The sequence below is a fragment of the Cebus imitator genome, unplaced genomic scaffold (genome assembly GCF_001604975.1).
Source record: "Cebus imitator isolate Cc_AM_T3 unplaced genomic scaffold, Cebus_imitator-1.0 Scaffold99, whole genome shotgun sequence".
In the NCBI taxonomy this organism is placed as follows: domain Eukaryota; kingdom Metazoa; phylum Chordata; class Mammalia; order Primates; family Cebidae; genus Cebus; species Cebus imitator.
In genome coordinates, this window is record NW_016107414.1 from 4,957,025 (window position 1) to 4,974,313 (window position 17,289).

Consider the following 17,289-nt stretch of genomic DNA (forward strand, 5'->3'; position numbering starts at 1 on the left):
AAAAAAAAAAAAAAAAAAAAAAAAAATATTCAAAATGAGTAATACATGTATGGGTGTATATGAAAGTTCTGGGATAAACATATGGATTAACCATTCCTTCACTACTCCTAATGATAGTCTTACCATATTCATAGTTCCTTAGAAAAGTACTTCCTAGTCCCTTGTGTGTGAAAAGTATAAATGAAGTCATATATTTGAGAACTGTGTGTCTCAGCTCTTGCTATACTCAGCCTCCTTAATAAACATTAATGTCGTTACCCTAGCCAGCACTCCATCCTCCTCTACATTAGGAAAGACAGTAGTTAAAAACTCTTACTAGCCTGGGCAAGATGGTGTGACTTTATCTCTATAAAAATTTTAAAAATTAGCTTGGTATGGTGGTGCACACTTGTGGTCCCAGCTATACAAGAGGCTGAGGCAGGAGGATCACTTGAGCCCAGGAGGTAGGCTGCAGTGACTGCGATCATGCCACTGTACTCCAGCCTGAGTAACAGAGTGAGACCCTGTCTCAAAACAAGACAAAAAAAGAACCTTTATTAGCTCTCAGAATTCTGTCTGCTCCCTCTCTAATCAATGGTTTCTTTTTTAAAATACGTAAAATGAGAATAATAGTATGTTGTTAAAGATTGCTGTAGAGATAGTAGGATCATGCCTATAAAGTTAGTAATTATAATTCTATGTTACCTTGTACTTTCCCAGCCACATTTAGTTTTATTTTCTGTGAGTTTAATTTAAATAACATTTAAAAATATATATATTATGTATTACTATTTCTTTTTCAAACTACACATGCTTTCTGCATCCACCCCCCATTGAGAATCACATCTTTCCAAAAAATATTCCAGCCCCTATGGAAGTCTGGTTTTTGTTCTTACTGGGTCTATAAACCTTGAGTTGTGAAGATACCTGTTGTTTTCTACATAATATGATGTTTTACATTTCTTCGTAATATCTGATAGGCTGGTTATAAGAAAAAACTATGGAAAAAGGAACCTGCAAGAAAAAAGCGACTGAGGGAATTTGTATTCTGCAATAAAACCCAGAGTAAACTCTTAGATAAAATGACGACGTCCTTCTGGAAGAGGCGAAACTGGTATGTCGACGATCCTTATCAGAAGTATCATGATCGAACAAATCTGAAAGTATAGATCAGAAGTTTCACTTGTTTCTCAGTTATTGAATTGTATCTTTGTGTACATGATATCTTTGCAAAAATGAATAAGCGATGTAAATTGTACCAATGGATATGTAACGATACAGTGACAACATTAAACTTGTACAAGATTTAAAACTTAATGGATCAGACTTTGCCAGACTTGGTTAGGGAAACATAAGTTTAGAATTGTGCTTTATTTTTAACAAATGGTATTGGCTTAACTAGTTGTTTCAATTAGACTTATTTAGTTGCAAGGAATCTCAAGTGGGACAAACAAAAAGACTCAAAAGTTGCAAGTTAGCTCAAACAATGTGAAATTATTTTAAGGATATGGGCCTGGGAATTCAGGAGCCACCTCACTAACCCCATCTCCCACCCAGAAATCACCCCCCAGCATCAGGAAGAGCAGAAATTGGGTGGTGTTCCTCAGCAGGAGAAGGTGGATGTTTAGGCATGGGCTCTGCCACACATTTGACTTGATTCTTTTTACATTGTTAACTCCATTCTCCCTGTACTCACTAACTTCTCTAATTCACAGCTTTTGCATACTTACAGTTTCTGTTTCCTTGTAATAACTTTAACTTGCACCTTTGAGGTTCTTTTCTACATCATGACTTTCAGCTCCTGTCTCTAGTCTCTAATTGCCAAGGGAATTTAACTGGGCCAGACTACCTTTTTATACTAGGTCTGGTCAGGTCATTGTCTATAGTAGGTATTGGCTGCTGTTCTTAAGTCAGGAGCCCACCCTAGCGCACAGTGTATTAGCAGGTTTGCATGCAGCAAAAAACAGTTATGTGAGCAATTTCACTTGGAGGTTCACATGGGGTGACAGCACACTTAATGTCTAACATACCAGGTTCATTGTGTTCATAACACTTCTCATTTATTGTAACATTTTTTCTTTCTTTCTTTCTTTCTTTTTTTTTGAGATAGAGTCTCACTCTGTTGCCCAGGCTGGAGTGCAGTCGTGCGATCTTGGCCCACTGCAACCTCCGCCTCTTGGAGTGATTCTTCTGCCTCAGCCTCCCAAGTAGCTGAGACTACAGGCCCGCGCCACCACACCCAGCTAATTTTTGTATTTTTATTAGAGACTGGGTTTCACCATGTTGGCCAGGATGGTCTTGATCTCCAGCTAATTTTTTGTATTTTAGTAGAGACAGGGTTTCACCATGTTCTGCAGGCTGGTGGCAAACTCCTGAGCTCAGGCAATCTGCCCGCCTCAGCCTCCCAAAGTGCTGGGATTACAGGCGTGAGCTACCACGCCTGGCCAATTTTTCAACAATCATTGTAGAAACTAGTGGGGGAAAGAGTAATCTCAGTTGTTTTAGAAACGATGGAAGGGTTTAGCATTGTTTACTTGAAGCAGGTGGGAAGCAGCACTGACTGAGTAAAATTCAATTGAGTGGTTATAGTCTAGGACAATTAGGGGTATTCCTTGAAACCAGTATGTGTTCATTAAAAGAAGAAGGGATAACAATAGAATTATCTAAAGTGTGTGTCTATTTATGGGACCAATAAATAAAGAACAGACATTTGATTTGAACTGAGGTAAGAGCCTGAAACATGGAATGGCGTTCTGTTTTGATGGATTTTCATTTCTTTGCACTTCTGAGATGTCAAAGCCAACCACTTACAAGGCTTCCACATCTTTCTCACCTGCCTGGCTGCTGCTTGCTGATGTACCTCTGGGTAGTGGGATGGAAATGGTATCTGCAGAAGTTTGGGAGAAGGACAGTTTTGCACAGTCTCCATGACTTCTTTAATGCAAATATGGATGACAAGGGTCTCTTAACGGGGCCTCAGAGCACCTTTGTTTCTCCTCTAGACCAGGGACAGGAGGTATAGAGATAAAGACTGGCAACCAGAGCCTCAGCATCCAAAGATGGACTGAAGTGGGAGGGCTGACAGGAATTTCATACATATAATTTTAGTTTTGTGGGTAGGAGGGATTATCATCACACTGATTTATAATCTGACAATAAAATGTCTTTCATTAAAGAGTTTACCTAAATGATGTTCAACTATATGTATAACATAAAATATTAATAGATGTATAATTTGTTTATTCAGGTATATATATATTTATTGAATACCTACTATATCCCAGCATATCTACAAAACTGGATACATACATATCTATCTAATTGCTAATCCACATTTCTAGCCTTACAAAGGACATAATGATTAGTTAAGTCCTAATTTAGATTTGAGGAAACTGAAGCTGAGAGAGGGTTAAATAAGTGACCCAAAGTACAGCTAGCAAGACCCAGAATCTCAGTCTCACTCCTGGGGATCCTGTGTATTTCCCTGAGCCTTCTAACAACACATGAAAATTCATATCTAAATCAACAAATGACTGCAGTATGGTTCTATAAATACTAAACACTTCATAACACTGTACTAGTTCGGCTTTTAAATTTTATTACTTTGCTTTCCTGTCCTTTGCCAACTCTTAACCTGGTTAATCTCAGTTCTGTCGACATTGGACCAGGCTCAGTAAACAAACAAGTGAATGGATTTCCAGCCTTTTTTTTCCCATCTCTTCCTGCTTATAGTCCTGTGAATCTGCTGCTTACCACTGCTTTATTTTACAGTCCTTTTGTCAAACGTAGAATACAGGACTATAAAAGCAAAGAAATTGGGTCTGTGTTTAATTTTGATGTTTCAGATTTTGAGCGTTCACGTCTTTGTGGACACCCAATGAAGTGTGAGTCTTCCTGTTCAGATATGAAAGGTAAAGGCTGCAGCAGGTTTAAGGGCATCCCTTCCACCCACAGTGGCCCTGTACCACCCTGTTGTCACTTGCACAGGTACTCCCCCATTTGCAAATGAAGAAATGCTCAGAGAAGAAAAATGATGGGCCAAAGGTCTATTTGCACAATTTAAACCCTACCAGTGGACTATTCTATTTTCACAGCTACCTAGTTTCTGCTGATGATTTTTAAAAATGTGAAACAGTTATACTTTCAGGTTTGTAGTTGTGTGAGGAACTGGTTTTCAAAACACATCATCTGATTTTCTTTCCCTCTCAACATCCTGTGCAACAGGCATAGGGCCAAGTCAGCAGGACAGTCGGTGGCTGAACACTCAGCTTCTAATCCTTGTTACCTCCCATATTTGAAAAAAGTATTTCCTCTTTCCTCATAAGCCCAACCTTACAAAGATTTTTTTTTTTAAAGAAAAATGTTAAGACTTTATTCAAGATGTGTATCAGGCATTATAACAAAACAGCAGAACTTCAACCTTTGGAATACTGTAATTTTACATCCCTTTGATGCACAGTCCAGTATACTATTTTATTACAGATCGTTCTATAGGGACTACAGAAATGAACTAGAGGAAATGTGCACAGTCACAATCCAGAATATCAGCTCTGGGAGTGTACGCTGTTAGAGGATGAAGCACATCCTTTGCCATTTCAAATACTGTGCCAGGTGGAGGACTAGGAAGGCTCAAAGATGGTCATGGTTGACAAGCATTCTTATCACAAACACATGGACAGCTTATCACGGAGAACATACATTTCAACGGCCAGCAGAGTGAGCAAGCTATTCACACAGCCAGGAGGGATTATGACTAAACTCCAGTTCATAAGCACAAGTCCACATCTCACCTCCTCAGAACAGGTGCTCAATGGCAATTAACTAAAAGTTATGACATGAACATTACAGACTTTCCAGCTAGTATTTTGTAAACAGCCTGTGTCTGTAAGTCAGCAAGCTAAAAACATTCAGCTGTATCCTCATGACAGAACACCACACCGCTACATGTACACTTACAGGCTTTCACATTTTATGTCAGTCCATACACAAATGTACAGCTTGTCAGATACGTAAACACATTTTGCCAGAAATATGACAGCTGCTCTCAGTTGTACAGTGAGTGTCTTTAAGAGAGAAACTGACTCCCTAGTCAACACTTGAAGGAAAACTAGTTACATTTACATTAAGACAGCAGTTTGGATACCTTTATATTTTTCAATTTTGAATGAGAAGTAATACAGCATGTCTGAGAATAGAGCGCTTCAAACTTTTTTGGCATAGTTTAGTGCAAATTTGATAACCTGTAGTTGTCACAACTTTCCATTGTAAAGTGGTGAAAATATAGCTTGTTCACAATAACATTTTAAACTGCTGCTAAAGGCAATTTACTGTTTGGCAAAAAAAAAAAAAAAAAAAGCAAAAATTGCTAAGAAGCTGTGTAAGCTTTTTTTTTGCAATTGTTTCTGATAATTCTGGGTACTTCCAACTAACAGGTAAATATATTTTAAAGAGTATTATTATTCTGTCTGGAACTGCTTATTGAGCACGAAGAAAACATTTTCTGTCTTAACAGATTTAGGTATTGGTGGGTGTGGGGCACAGAAGATGTGCAAACAGCCTCTATGTATCCTCTCAGCCACAAATTTGCTTTTAGGTGTATTTTCCTATACCCTTTTGTAGATTACAAAATCACCTTCAGAGGAACTATGGGTAGACTGGATTCCAATATGCATCTCTGGCAACAGTCAGCTTCAAATCAAACCCTTTCTGGGGTGGCTAAGATCCAGCTAATGTGTCATCAGCAAAGGCCTCTAATGTGTGTTTGCGTAGCTCAGTAATGGAACAGTTTTTAATTGGGCCTGTTTATAGTTGGTTGACAGTTCTATATGGTATATAACACTAACTCTCTAGTCTGTCTTCTGGGCATATCTACGAACAAATACAATCCAAATATTATGAGTAACTGGGTTGTGACCACTGCATGCATTACACTGAAAGAAAACACCAACTCTAAGCACAAATATACTATTCTTACATTGCAGCTCAGCTCTCAGTGGGGAGAGCAGCTACCTGGGACCACAATGCCATTTAAACCAGATTCTTTTCAAATAAAATTCTCAATCTAAGTGGAAAGTCCCATCAGAGAGTGCTCTATTCCCTTACTAAGCAGTCCAGGCTTGTATAAAATGTCTGATAAGGCCTAGAGTGCCCATGAGTGTGAGTCTGCTGTTTCCATTCTGCACAGGCCAGGAAGGGAACAGAAGGTGTGAGCCACAGGTGCTCATGGGTCTGACCAGCATGTGTAACTCATAAAGATCTCAACCTCTAAAACCATTCTAGAGCCCACCATTTTGACTGTTACCCATGTGTTTCAGATGTATGTTATGGCTTATCCGAAACAGCACAGTTCTCAGGTTTTTTTGTGTGTGTTTTTGCTAAGCTAAACAAGGTTCACCAGAGTTTGCTAAAACAAGGTGCTCAGAGTGTAAACTCCTCTGGGGAAGTCAGCAGCAGCACTGGTCATGATAAAGGAGAATCATCCTTTGTCAAGCACAGAATTACTCCAACAGCTCTACATGTTCTCATCCTCAAGAAATTGGGCCAAGGGCAAGCTACCTGCCCTTGGAAAAGATTCAGAAGGTCCTAATCCAGACTCCAGGGAGGAGATGAGCTTCCTGTGACTCTTCTCTTATCCTAGGATGTTCCCCTGACCTCTCATCACATTCTACTGTGTTGTGAAATATTGTTTTTCTTCATTCGTAACTTGTCTGGTCTTTTGACTAAACAACTATCTAAAGAATATAGATCGCATTCCTGCAGGGAAAGGGATGTCTTACTGGAGCTGTATTTGGAAACTTTATAAGCACATCTGATTTGTTCTCTAGAATCAAGATTTTTTTTATATCTCTGTTTTTGTAGTTTTCTTACATATCAGAACCTCTGGCAGCCCTTGCAAGTCCATCATATTAAGCCAAAAGCCATAAATATGTACATCAGTTCAAAGTATTAGTACCAAGAACAAAGAAGGTTTAAAAAATGCTTTGTTTGCATTTACAGGACTAAAAACTAAGTATGCAACAGATAGATTACAAATGTACATCTCAGCAGCATAGGGGTGATTCTCTTATCTTTCTAAAAAAACACACTGCTGTCTATGACAATCCAACTGTGGAAAATTATCAACCTCAGAAGACTTAAAGGTCACCACCCCTGTCCCTACTACCTTTCCCTTTAGCCTCTCCCTAGGAAAATAAAGAAAAGGGGGGAAAAATCCTTAAAAGTGGAAGGGGAGAGATAAAAGGCCATGTTTGTGAGGCTGCACGCACAAAGCACATCCAGCTTGCGGATTTTTGTTATTAGTGAATAGCTCTTTAAGGCAGAGAAGAAACATTCTGTGGATCCGGTGCAGTTGGCTCATCTCACTCACGTGGTTTCGGTGGCCGAGGATGAGGTACTTTTCTTCCTGAAGCGAGATCGAAGAATTCTAGGCGGTGCCTGGTAGAGAAAACAGAAAGGTGTCCCTCAGTTTGGTGTAAATGTGGGATCTTTTGAGGTCAGCACCTGGAAGGCATTGTGTTGAGACTTCCAGCTCCTTTGGCCAAATGCAGCTGGCTGGGGCAGGGGTCTATCTGAATCTCGTAACAGGAAGCAATCATCAGAGTCCCATCCCCCATATCCCATGAAACTGACCATTTTGAGAGGCTGATGCCTCCCTCTTAAATTATGCTCCTCGATCTCCCAAGGGAATGGTTGTGCAGAATGACACATCTTTCTTGTTTCCGCCTGAGGAGCAAAATGATCTTAAATGATTCAGCAGAAAGAGACACCTCCTCATCACTTCCTTTGCTTTTGTTACTTCCTTTGGGAACCAGCCTAACGTTTTTTGGCACATGCCTCAAATTTCCATCACTAAATTTCTAGTTCCCTTTCTGGATGTGAAACCTTCTAATACACAGCGTACCACACCACAAAGGCAAACACCACCTTGAAATACAGGTTGAATGTCCCTTATCCGGAAATGCTTGTGGTCAGAAGTGTTTTGGGAATTTAGATTTTTTGTTTTTCAGATTTTGGAATGTTTGCATATACATACCAACTGCACACCCTAATCTGAAAGTCTGAAATTCAAAGTGTTCCTATGAGCATTTCCTTTGAGCATGACCTTTGCACATCTTGTCTGTGCTCAGAGTTTCCGGTTTTCTGATTAGGGATGCTCAACTTATATAAGGGCTCCGCCTCATCTCTCCTACAAATGACTCTCAAGGGACCCCTCCATCCATGGGATATACAAATCACAGGAGGAGTTCCTATTTCAGTGAAAACGAGGTGAACATTTTCTGGCACAGCACTGGAGAGGGTTCACACAACTGGCCCAACCTACCCTGAGCACCCATGTCTGTCCACTTATTTGTAAACACAGAGAACTTCTTTCTCTCCACTGTGCCCATTCACACCTCTATTCCTTCTGACTGGAAGCCCTTCCCTCCCTCCTCTGTCTTGCATATTTCTAGGCCTCCTGAGGACCCAGTTCAAAAGTCACTTCTGCAAAGGCTTCCCAGAGCCCCTCCCGCCACGGCCCAGCCACACACAAGCAGGCATCATCACTGCCTTTGTTCTCTCATCATGTTTTGTACATGTCCCACAGCAGAGGACTTTGCACCCAGTGAGAAGGGGGTTGGGGGGGGCGGGGCTGCTCACTCTCCCCACCAGTCTGGGGACTTCCTGAGGGCAGGCCCATGTCACATTTGCCACCATTTCCTGGTGAGTGGCTTAGTGCTGGGCAGACACGTAGAAAGGAGGCAGTGAATGAGCCAGAGAACAAGACTCAGGCCCTGTCATGGAATCCTCATGCTACAGTCTTACCACTAGGAAATGCTTACCAGCTGCCTCTAGACAGAGACGGAAAAAAGAAACAATGGAACCCACCTTTCCAGTAATGTGCCTCTTGGTGGGCTGGCAAACAGTAAACAGTAAAGCAGCTTGTGCAGCTTCAATAAATAAAAGTAAAACAGCACAAACCCTTGGGCCCTAGAATTCTTTTTTTTTTTTTTTTTTTTTTTGAGACGGAGTTTCACTCTTGTTACCCAGGCTGGAGTGCAATGGCGCGATCTCGGCTCACCGCAACCTCCGCCTCCTGGGTTCAGGCAATTCTCCTGCCTCAGCCTCCTGAGTAGCTGGGATTGCAGGCACACGCCACCATGCCCAGCTGAATTTTTGTATTTTTTAGTAGAGACGGGGTTTCACCATGTTGACCAGGATGGTCTTGATCTCTTGACCTCGTGATCCACCCGCCTCGGCCTCCCAAAGTGCTGGGATTACAGGCGTGAGCCACCGCGCCCGGCCGGGCCCTAGAATTCTTTAGGCTGGGCTCCCGTCCCCATCATGAGGCTGCCCAGGCCGGATTGCCCAGACTGGACTCCTCCAGCAGTGTCCAAGCCCAAAATATCCTTTCCTAAAACCTCTAAGTTTAAAAGGGATCCATGTGTAACTCATCTTGGAAAGGAACCTGATGAACCGCACATGGAGGTGGTGATAATTACAGTCCTAACGAATAAGAATGCTAGGCCGCTGTGTTTGTGGAGGGGATCTTTTCGAGGCATCTCCCTATATAAGTGTCACAAGGATCTGTACGGGGACTTCCTATTTGCTTCAGATGGCCTCTCAGGCTGCGATACTCAGCAGATGAGGAATAGGAGAGGAGACCTTAGGAAGCAGAGAGGAAGACTGGGGTCCTTGCACCTGCGCTCATAACTGGTGACTCCCTATCCACCTCACAAAGCAAGGCCCAGAAGGCTCCAGGCTCAGCCCTCCTTCTGCCAGAATTCCATTCACATCCTACAGCTGACAATAGCATATATGTCAAGTGTTTTGGTTTTGGTAATTCTAAAGGGCTGTACCCTGTTTGGTAACATTTCAGGAATAGCTACTTTGTACCAGGCACTATGCTGTGTCTTGGAGACACAGTGATGGACAAGCCGCCTTCTTATTTATAAAAACTTTTCAAATAACACATTCTGAGTTTTCTTCCCCCAAAAATACCCATTTGGGTTGCATTTCACTTGTATATCAACTTAGATTAGTACTTGTTAATATCTGGAAGAAACAAAACAATAAAGACCTAGATACTTTACTACTCTATTACTTTTTCTTTTTCTTTTTTTTTTTTTTTTTTTTTTTTTTTTTTGAGATGGAGTCTTACTCTGTCATCCAGACTGGAGTGCAGTGACACAATCTCACTGCAACCTCCGCCTCCCAGGCTTAAGCAATTCTCCTGCCTCAGTCTCCTGAGTAGCTGGAATTACAGGTGTGTGCCACCACACCTGGCTAATTTTTGTATTTTTAGTAGAGACGGGGTTTCACCATGTTGGCCAGGTGGTCTTGAATCCCTGACCTCAGGTCATCCACCCACCGTATATCCGGCTCACGCTCCTATTTCTAAATGAAATTAATAGGATTTCCTCCCCTTGGCAAGTAACTGGATGCTATCCAGTGGCTGGTTCTGCTTGTTTGATGGAAAGAGATCTTTCCATCCCAGGCATTGAGGAGATGTTGGTGCCGGGAGATGCTGCTCCTGGGACTCCCAGTCTCCAGGGCACAGCCCTTGGACAAACACACTCCAACCCACAGCCCCGGACACTTTGTACCTCCAGGAGCAAGTCCGTCCTTCGAGGTGCTTTATACTTGTACATGAAATCCAGCAGGTCTTCCTCCTCCTCGTCAGAAAACGCCAATGGGTTTTGGACCTGGTGGGGCTCCCATGCCTTCACACCACCCTCATTCACATCTCCCTCAACCACTTAATGTCCATTTACAATCTACATAGAGGAGACAAAGTATAGCAAGGAGGCGTCAGTGCAGGGAACAAGGAAGGGCAAGGTTAGGCACACAGCACACCAAGCCAGGCCTGTGAGGACAGCTGAGGCCCCTGGGTCTGAAGAAGCACTGACGTTTTGGGGGCCTCCTTGCAGAGTCTGGGATTGTGAAAGCGCAGTTGTATGAATCTCCAGGCACTGTGCACAGAAACAACCACAAGCTCAGATTCTACTGAAGCTACCAAGGGGGCACCACTTCCCTGGGTGAAGAAAAGCTGCCTTAACTGAGACACATTGATCCCTGCAGCTCAGTCAGTCCTGTGATCCCACATCAGATGAATGCTCGGAGAAAGAATCTCCTCTAGAGAGGACGGCAGCAATGATTCGGGGTGGGGTGGGGGAGCGGTTTCTATGTTATACACACAGGCCATGTTGACAGTGTATTATACTTGCATATTCAGCTCCAAGCATTCTGTAAGAGACAGGATGTAAAATGCCAGGAAGCCTTAAGGGATAATCTTAAGCAAAGCTATGCAGGTTTTTTTGTTTTTTTCTAAGTCCCAGTCCTAGAGAAGGAGAGAAACCTAATGGAAGGAGAATCTGACAGAAGCCTCTGCCAAAAAAATGACAGCGAGAGTCCTGTTTTAGTCTGCCTTGAATACATCTGCAGGAAGAGCTTTAGAATTAATTCATCTCATTGAACACACAGTATTTTTAAAATGTTAAATGCTAATACATATTCCATGTCATCTGGCTAGGTGGTTCTATCTTAGTTGAGATGTAAAATATCTTTTGCTCCTACTCAGCTTATTTGATGTCACACACACATATCTTTCTATGCTTCATCTATTGTTTTTACCTAGAATCACAGAATGTAGAACTAGGGGGTTCTCAAGCCATCTAGTCCAATCACCATGAGGCCTCCAGGAAACCAGAGCTCTTCCTGGGACACCATGCTCCTAAGAGCATATTCAGCACGAAATGTGCTCTCTCTCCATCAACAATGGACTTGCTAGACTATACCAGCACCAGGTGTGGAGTAAAACAGACAAGTAAACCCTAATCTAGGGCAGTTTTACCAGTTACCACTGCTGTGTTCCCCAACAGCCAGCAGGAGGCAGCACAACACCCAAAGCTGAATTGTAAGCTGGGGTGTGATTGGTTCAGACTGGGCCTTAGTAAGTAGTCCTGAGATCATTAATGTTCCTTTGATTTTTTTTTTTTTTTTAATTTCTACTCTGCACTTCCCCAGCTTATTTACTCTGGCTTTAGTTTGTCCTCTGGTCCCTTCCTCTGTCCTAATCAGCTGCATCCTATTAAACACAAAGACCTGCAACTCCAGGGAGCCCCCTCTGAATACTCTGGCCCTCCCTGGCCTCCCCACTCTGAGACCCGACAGTGCTTGGAGGCTGTGCCACACAGTTTGTGCTGGGTCCTCATGTCAGTCTCATTGCCTCAGCCAACAGAAGGCATCTTGAGGTTGGGGGCCATGGCTGATCCTTCCTCAGTCTCTCTGAGCACCTGACCTAGGGCTGGGCACACAGTCAGTGGCCACTCATCAGCTAAACTAAGTAGAATCCTGAAGTCATCTCAGAGAGCTCAACTCTCATCCCAAGTCAGAGCTTGACACCCATTCACCAAACCAGGAAATTCCTTCTGGACACAGATACCTCCTGCCTGGCAGGAGGGAAAAAAGACCAAAAGCCCTCAGACCAAGGCAGAAACTATAGAAGCAGCCTGCCAGCCCCACCCCAGCAGCAATCCTCGTAACATGGAAGCGGGGAGGATGCTGGTTCGAGTCTGTGCCTCTGCCCATGCTGTACCATTCACATCTGGGTCCAGGGCTTTCCCTGTACTGATGGTTGTGGGCATCAAAAGGTGGCCCAAGGTCACCGTGAGATCCTCAGGCATCTAACAACCCAGCCTGGTCATCTAGTCTGGATTCACTGAGGCTGAGCAATGAACTCAGACATTACCAAAATCACCATCATCACTGTAATCTCAGGACTGAAACCAAAATGGCTTTGAGCATGTTCTCCACTGCAAGGACTATAGGGTAGAAAAGAAATGACCCTCCAGCCCAGTAGGACTGATGGTACAAGGACAACTCAGAAAACCAAGCAGGAATAGAAACAAGTGCTCAGCTCAGCAGAGGCTGGGAGCAAAAGAGGCCAGTGTGGACAGTGAGGGAGCCAGAAGTAGCCTCAGGGGAAGCTACAGAGATAACCTCCTAAAAAAGGAAGACCTCTCCTAGTCACTGTGTCTGCTGAGCATCTCTGCCAAGAATGTTGTCTGTAATATTTGCCTTACTCTCAGAACGAGAGAGAATAAAATAATTCTAAACAAGACAAGCTTCCAAGCCTCTGGTTGGCTGTTGCACTGTGGACATGAATCTCTTAACTAATTGTATTTCCCTCTTTGCACTGGTTTCAAGGAAGCCAGGTGTCTTGACAGTCAACACCTTGATGGCATGCATTTAAAATATTATTCTCCCCCTGATTCCATCTTACTTGCCCACTCTCTTTTTCCCTTGCTTCATTTTTCTTACTTTGATTTGCTACTTTAGATATATTTCCACAAGTAGACCTAACTCCTTTTTAGATCAGGAAGGAGTATAAATGGAGAAGTGAACCCCACAGAACATAGTCCCAAAAAAGGGGCACCAGGAAGAGCATGAGGGGGAGTAGCTGGGTAAAAAATTCCATGCTCTGCCTCCTCTGTGTCTTGTCTCTGAAGATCTAAAGACAACTGGTCCTTACCCCTGGCAACAGGCCTGAAAGAGTATTGCTTTCCCCATCTTAGTACTCTGATGGCTCCCAGAGACAGCATGTATGAGAGGAGGGTCTCCCATCCAAGGTCATGGCCATAACAACTTGCAAACCTCAGGTGATGGTAGCCATGGCCTTGAGCCTGAAGAGCTGCCACTATGATGCCCAAAGCTGGGCTGCTTCTAGGAAAGGGCAGGGTCTCTGCTGTCTTCCATAGCAGGAAAATGGGTGTGTGGCCTTGGCTGATGTTTTTATATTAGCAAACGTGTCAGCCGGACTACAGCAGGCAGGGCCTGCAGGCTCCACCTCTTCTCTCTGTGGGGAAGGCAGGGAGGGAGAAACTGGCAGAGCCTCTCAGCCCTTTAAAGGCCTGTGTAGACTGCACTGGGCCCAGGGCCGCTGCACCCCTACAGTACAGCAGAACCTTTCCCAGGTTAGCAAAAACATCCTACACAGCACACACATTAGTGGGAGCATTAATGGAACACAGCAAACGTCTGCAGAAGAGCACACCCGTCTGGAACACTTACATCCACGTCCCCAACAGCACCGAGGAGAGAGAAAAGAACATTCTGTTAGAGAAGGGTCTTTGGCACTGAAACTCACGCATGTGTGCATACTCATGCACACACACCCATCCACACAGACACACTCACATACACACTCACATGCACACATGCTCGCTCACTTCCCATGCTCTAAACATCAGGCAGCTCCTCCTGCTGTGGTCAGAAGAAGTACACTGCCCAGAGGCCACACTCAAAATGTAACTCTCTCTCTCTCTCACTCTCTCTCTCTCTCTCTGAGAGGACAAAAAGGATGACTGCTTTTAAACATTATGTCCTACATACTTGATTTTAAAAAGGGGGGAGGGACACCTCTATGACTAACCACAGGCAGTAATCCAGAGTTCAGTTCTATATTACCTAGAGGTAGGCAGAGAAAAAAGAAGGGAGAGATAATAATAGACACATAGAAAAAGAGAGAGACATGCAGAAAACAATAGCGAATCAGTTGACAAATGGGACAGGAGCAGGGTAAAGGTGGGAAGAGAATGTTCTGGCATCAGAGATATGCAGCTTAGAATAGAGGCTGCTGCCCTCTGAGGCCTTTAAGCTCTGTCACTGCCCTAAAAGGCACTTAGCAGCCTCCAAAATGTCTCCTTTTCCCTACCCCCATCATGAATTAAGTCCTGAATTTACGACTCCTAGAAAATGTTCCTGTCTGCTGGGGGCCCTGGGGCCCTGCGTGGCCCCAGATGTAATCTGAATCTTTCCAGGCGTTGGCCTGAGTGAGCCCCCACTGTGACAACATTTCAGGAGACCAGGAGGAAAGTGTCCCCAATACCTATGAAATCCTCTTGCTGCTTAAGAGTCAGCCTATAGCCCTAAGTGCAAGACAGACCTCCCCCAACACCATCTGCCATCACTGCATAACGCAGTAGAGACTGTCAGAGCTGAGAGGGACACCTTATGGAGGGGGAGACTGAGGCCTGCAGAGTGCAGGGGCTTTCCCAAGGCCTCAGAGGGAATGGTGTAGACCAGTCATCAGAGGGTTCCTTGCATGCAGACCTCAGAGACAGGGAGAACTCCAGAGCACAGGTTTAAGAGGCCCTTGGAGAGGCAGAGGACCAAGAAAGGAAGGGCGGGGGCAAAGGCTTCCAGGTCTTGAGGCCTCCACCAGGCCTCACCTGCTTCTGACTGTCTAGCAGCCCCCATCATAGCAGCTCCCAACCCACTCTGGGATGAGGAACCAAAACTTGGACACTGAATCCTGGACACACTCTTGTGCATGTGCAGCCTTCCAGAGCTATTCAGTTCCTACAGTCATCTACAGCTCTATTAAAATGCACTTGAAATGCTCTGGAAACACTGTCTGATCATGAAACCACCAGGTGTCATGGCAGGAGAGGGCTTCTGAGAGTAGCACAGAGCAGTGCCAGGGAAAGAATGGAGGAGAGTGCAGCCACTCTCCCCAACCCCCAAATGTCAGTCTCCAGAATTAGAGGCTTTTGGAATGGCTCATGGAATTTACAGACTCAAAACTGCAGTGTGAATAGACAGAAATCCCTGTGATTGTCTGGAACCACTGGGACTGCAGGGTCATTTCCCATGAACTAGTATGTCCACCAGGCCAGCATCTAGTGCCCAGTGCTGGAAACAGCTGCACACAGCCCCTTCATTTCCAACTTGGACCAGGTGGCCCGACGGGGACATGGGGTTAGAGTTAGAGCTGGGCTAGGACACTGCTCTCCACCTGCAGCCCTGCTCAGGACTCCTCTGTCAGTTCACTTTAGCCTATGGCCTCCCAACTCTCCAGCTCTTCTTGTTTTTTTGGTTTGGTTTGTTTAGTTTTGTTTTGTTTTGTTTTGAGACCCAGTTTTGCTCTTGTTGCCCAAGCTGGAATGCAATGGCGCTATCTCAGCTCACCACAACTTCTGCCTCTTGGGTTCAAGTGATCCTCCTGCCTCAGCCTCCCGAGTAGCTGGGATTACAGGCATGCGCCACCTTGCCCGGCGTATTTTGTATTTTTAGTAGACATGGGGTTTCTCCATGTTGGTCACGCTGGTCTCAAACTCCCAAAGTCAGGTGATCTGCCCGCCTCAGCTTCCCAAGGTGCTAGGATTATAGGCATGAGCCACAATGCCTGACCTGATCCCCAGCTCTTCTATAAAGGACTTAAAAAGCTGAGCTCTGAGAGTCTTAAAAATAAAGCAATGGCCAGGCGTGGTGGCACATGCCTGAAGTCCTAGCTACTCCAGAGGCTGAGGTGGGAGGATCACTTGAGCCCAGGAGTTCTGGGCTGCAGTGCGCTATGCCAATCAGGTGTCCACACTAAGTTCGGCATCAATATGGTTACCTCCTGGGTGCGGGGGACCATCAGGTTGTCTAAGTAGGGGTGAACCGGCCCAGGTTGGAAACAGAGCAGGTCAAAGCTCCCACGCTGATCAGTAGTGGGATCGTGCCTGTGAATAGCCACTGCACTCCAGCCTGGGCAACATAGCGAGACCCTATCTCTTAAAAAATAAATAAATGAATAAAGCAATGGAGGCAAAACAGGCCACTTCACACAATGCAGCTTCCTGTCCTGCTTATTGCCAATGTGGGAGGGGCATACCATGCCTCCATGGCACCAGGGCTGGAACAAAACTACACTGGGCACCTCGTGTGCCTTCCTTCCTCCCCTGACACCAGCCAGCAGGCTGCAGGCCAGGCATGGCCCTCTAGCCTTCTGAGCCTAAGGCAGCTTCTCCATGGGGAGTCAGGCAGTGAAAAAGGGGAACTAGGTAAGTCCAGCACCCTCACTAGTCCCTAAAGTATCTAGTTAAGGATAGGCAACAGGTGGAGCAGGTTATGGCAACCACCAGGTGGCTGTGGCTCCAACAAGCCATCACTCACACAGGAGTGACGGGAAGGCAGCATCAGGAGTCCCTGTCCAGAACTGGGAGACCCCCCCCTCTCCCTGAGGTCTCCTGGCTGCTCCAGGCTGTCACCACCACCACCACCACCATCATCGTTATCATCACCATCATCCTTCCCAAGATTATTATGGCCCCTTCATGGCGACTTTGACAACAGCACCGTGAGGTCAGGAAGCAGGGATCTCATCTTCATTTTAAGAGGAGGAACTGAAGCTCACAGTGGTTAGGGGATTCACACAGTTACACAGCTAGTGAGTGGCAAAGCAGGACCAGGGCTCCCTTGGCTGCACCAGGACCAGAAACCCCTGGAACTTTAGGACTTCATCATTTCAGAGGACCTTAGTAAGTCCCTGTGTCCTTACCTGGAGCA

The 17,289-nt window shown here is 44.8% G+C and overlaps 2 protein-coding genes across 7 annotated transcripts in view; one reads left to right on the plus strand and one right to left on the minus strand.

Annotated features, from left to right (window-relative positions):
* MRPL35 (mitochondrial ribosomal protein L35) overlaps window positions 1-1,296 on the plus strand; it is a 21,602-nt gene extending 20,306 nt beyond the window's left edge. For all 3 annotated transcript variants that reach the window (XM_037741367.1, XM_037741366.1, XM_017536637.1), the window contains exon 5: window positions 960-1,296. In XM_037741367.1, the coding sequence (XP_037597295.1) occupies window positions 960-1,148 (189 nt within the window). In that variant the 3' untranslated portion in view covers window positions 1,149-1,296. The remainder of the gene's footprint in view (window positions 1-959) is intronic.
* Window positions 1,297-4,331: 3,035 nt separating this feature from the next.
* Window positions 4,332-17,289, minus strand: part of REEP1 (receptor accessory protein 1) — a 118,826-nt gene continuing 105,868 nt past the window's right edge. The window contains exons 8-10 of one of the 4 annotated variants that reach the window (XM_017536634.2): window positions 10,563-10,714; window positions 7,609-7,701; window positions 4,927-7,413 (exon numbers count right to left, since the gene is read on the minus strand). In XM_017536634.2, coding sequence (XP_017392123.1) covers window positions 7,342-7,413; window positions 7,609-7,701; window positions 10,563-10,714 — 317 coding nt within the window. In that variant the 3' untranslated portion in view covers window positions 4,927-7,341. Of the gene's footprint in view, window positions 7,414-7,608; window positions 7,702-10,562; window positions 10,715-17,289 lie in introns of all 4 variants that reach the window. The other 3 variants (XM_017536635.2, XM_017536636.2, XM_037741365.1) reach the window with 3 other exon arrangements.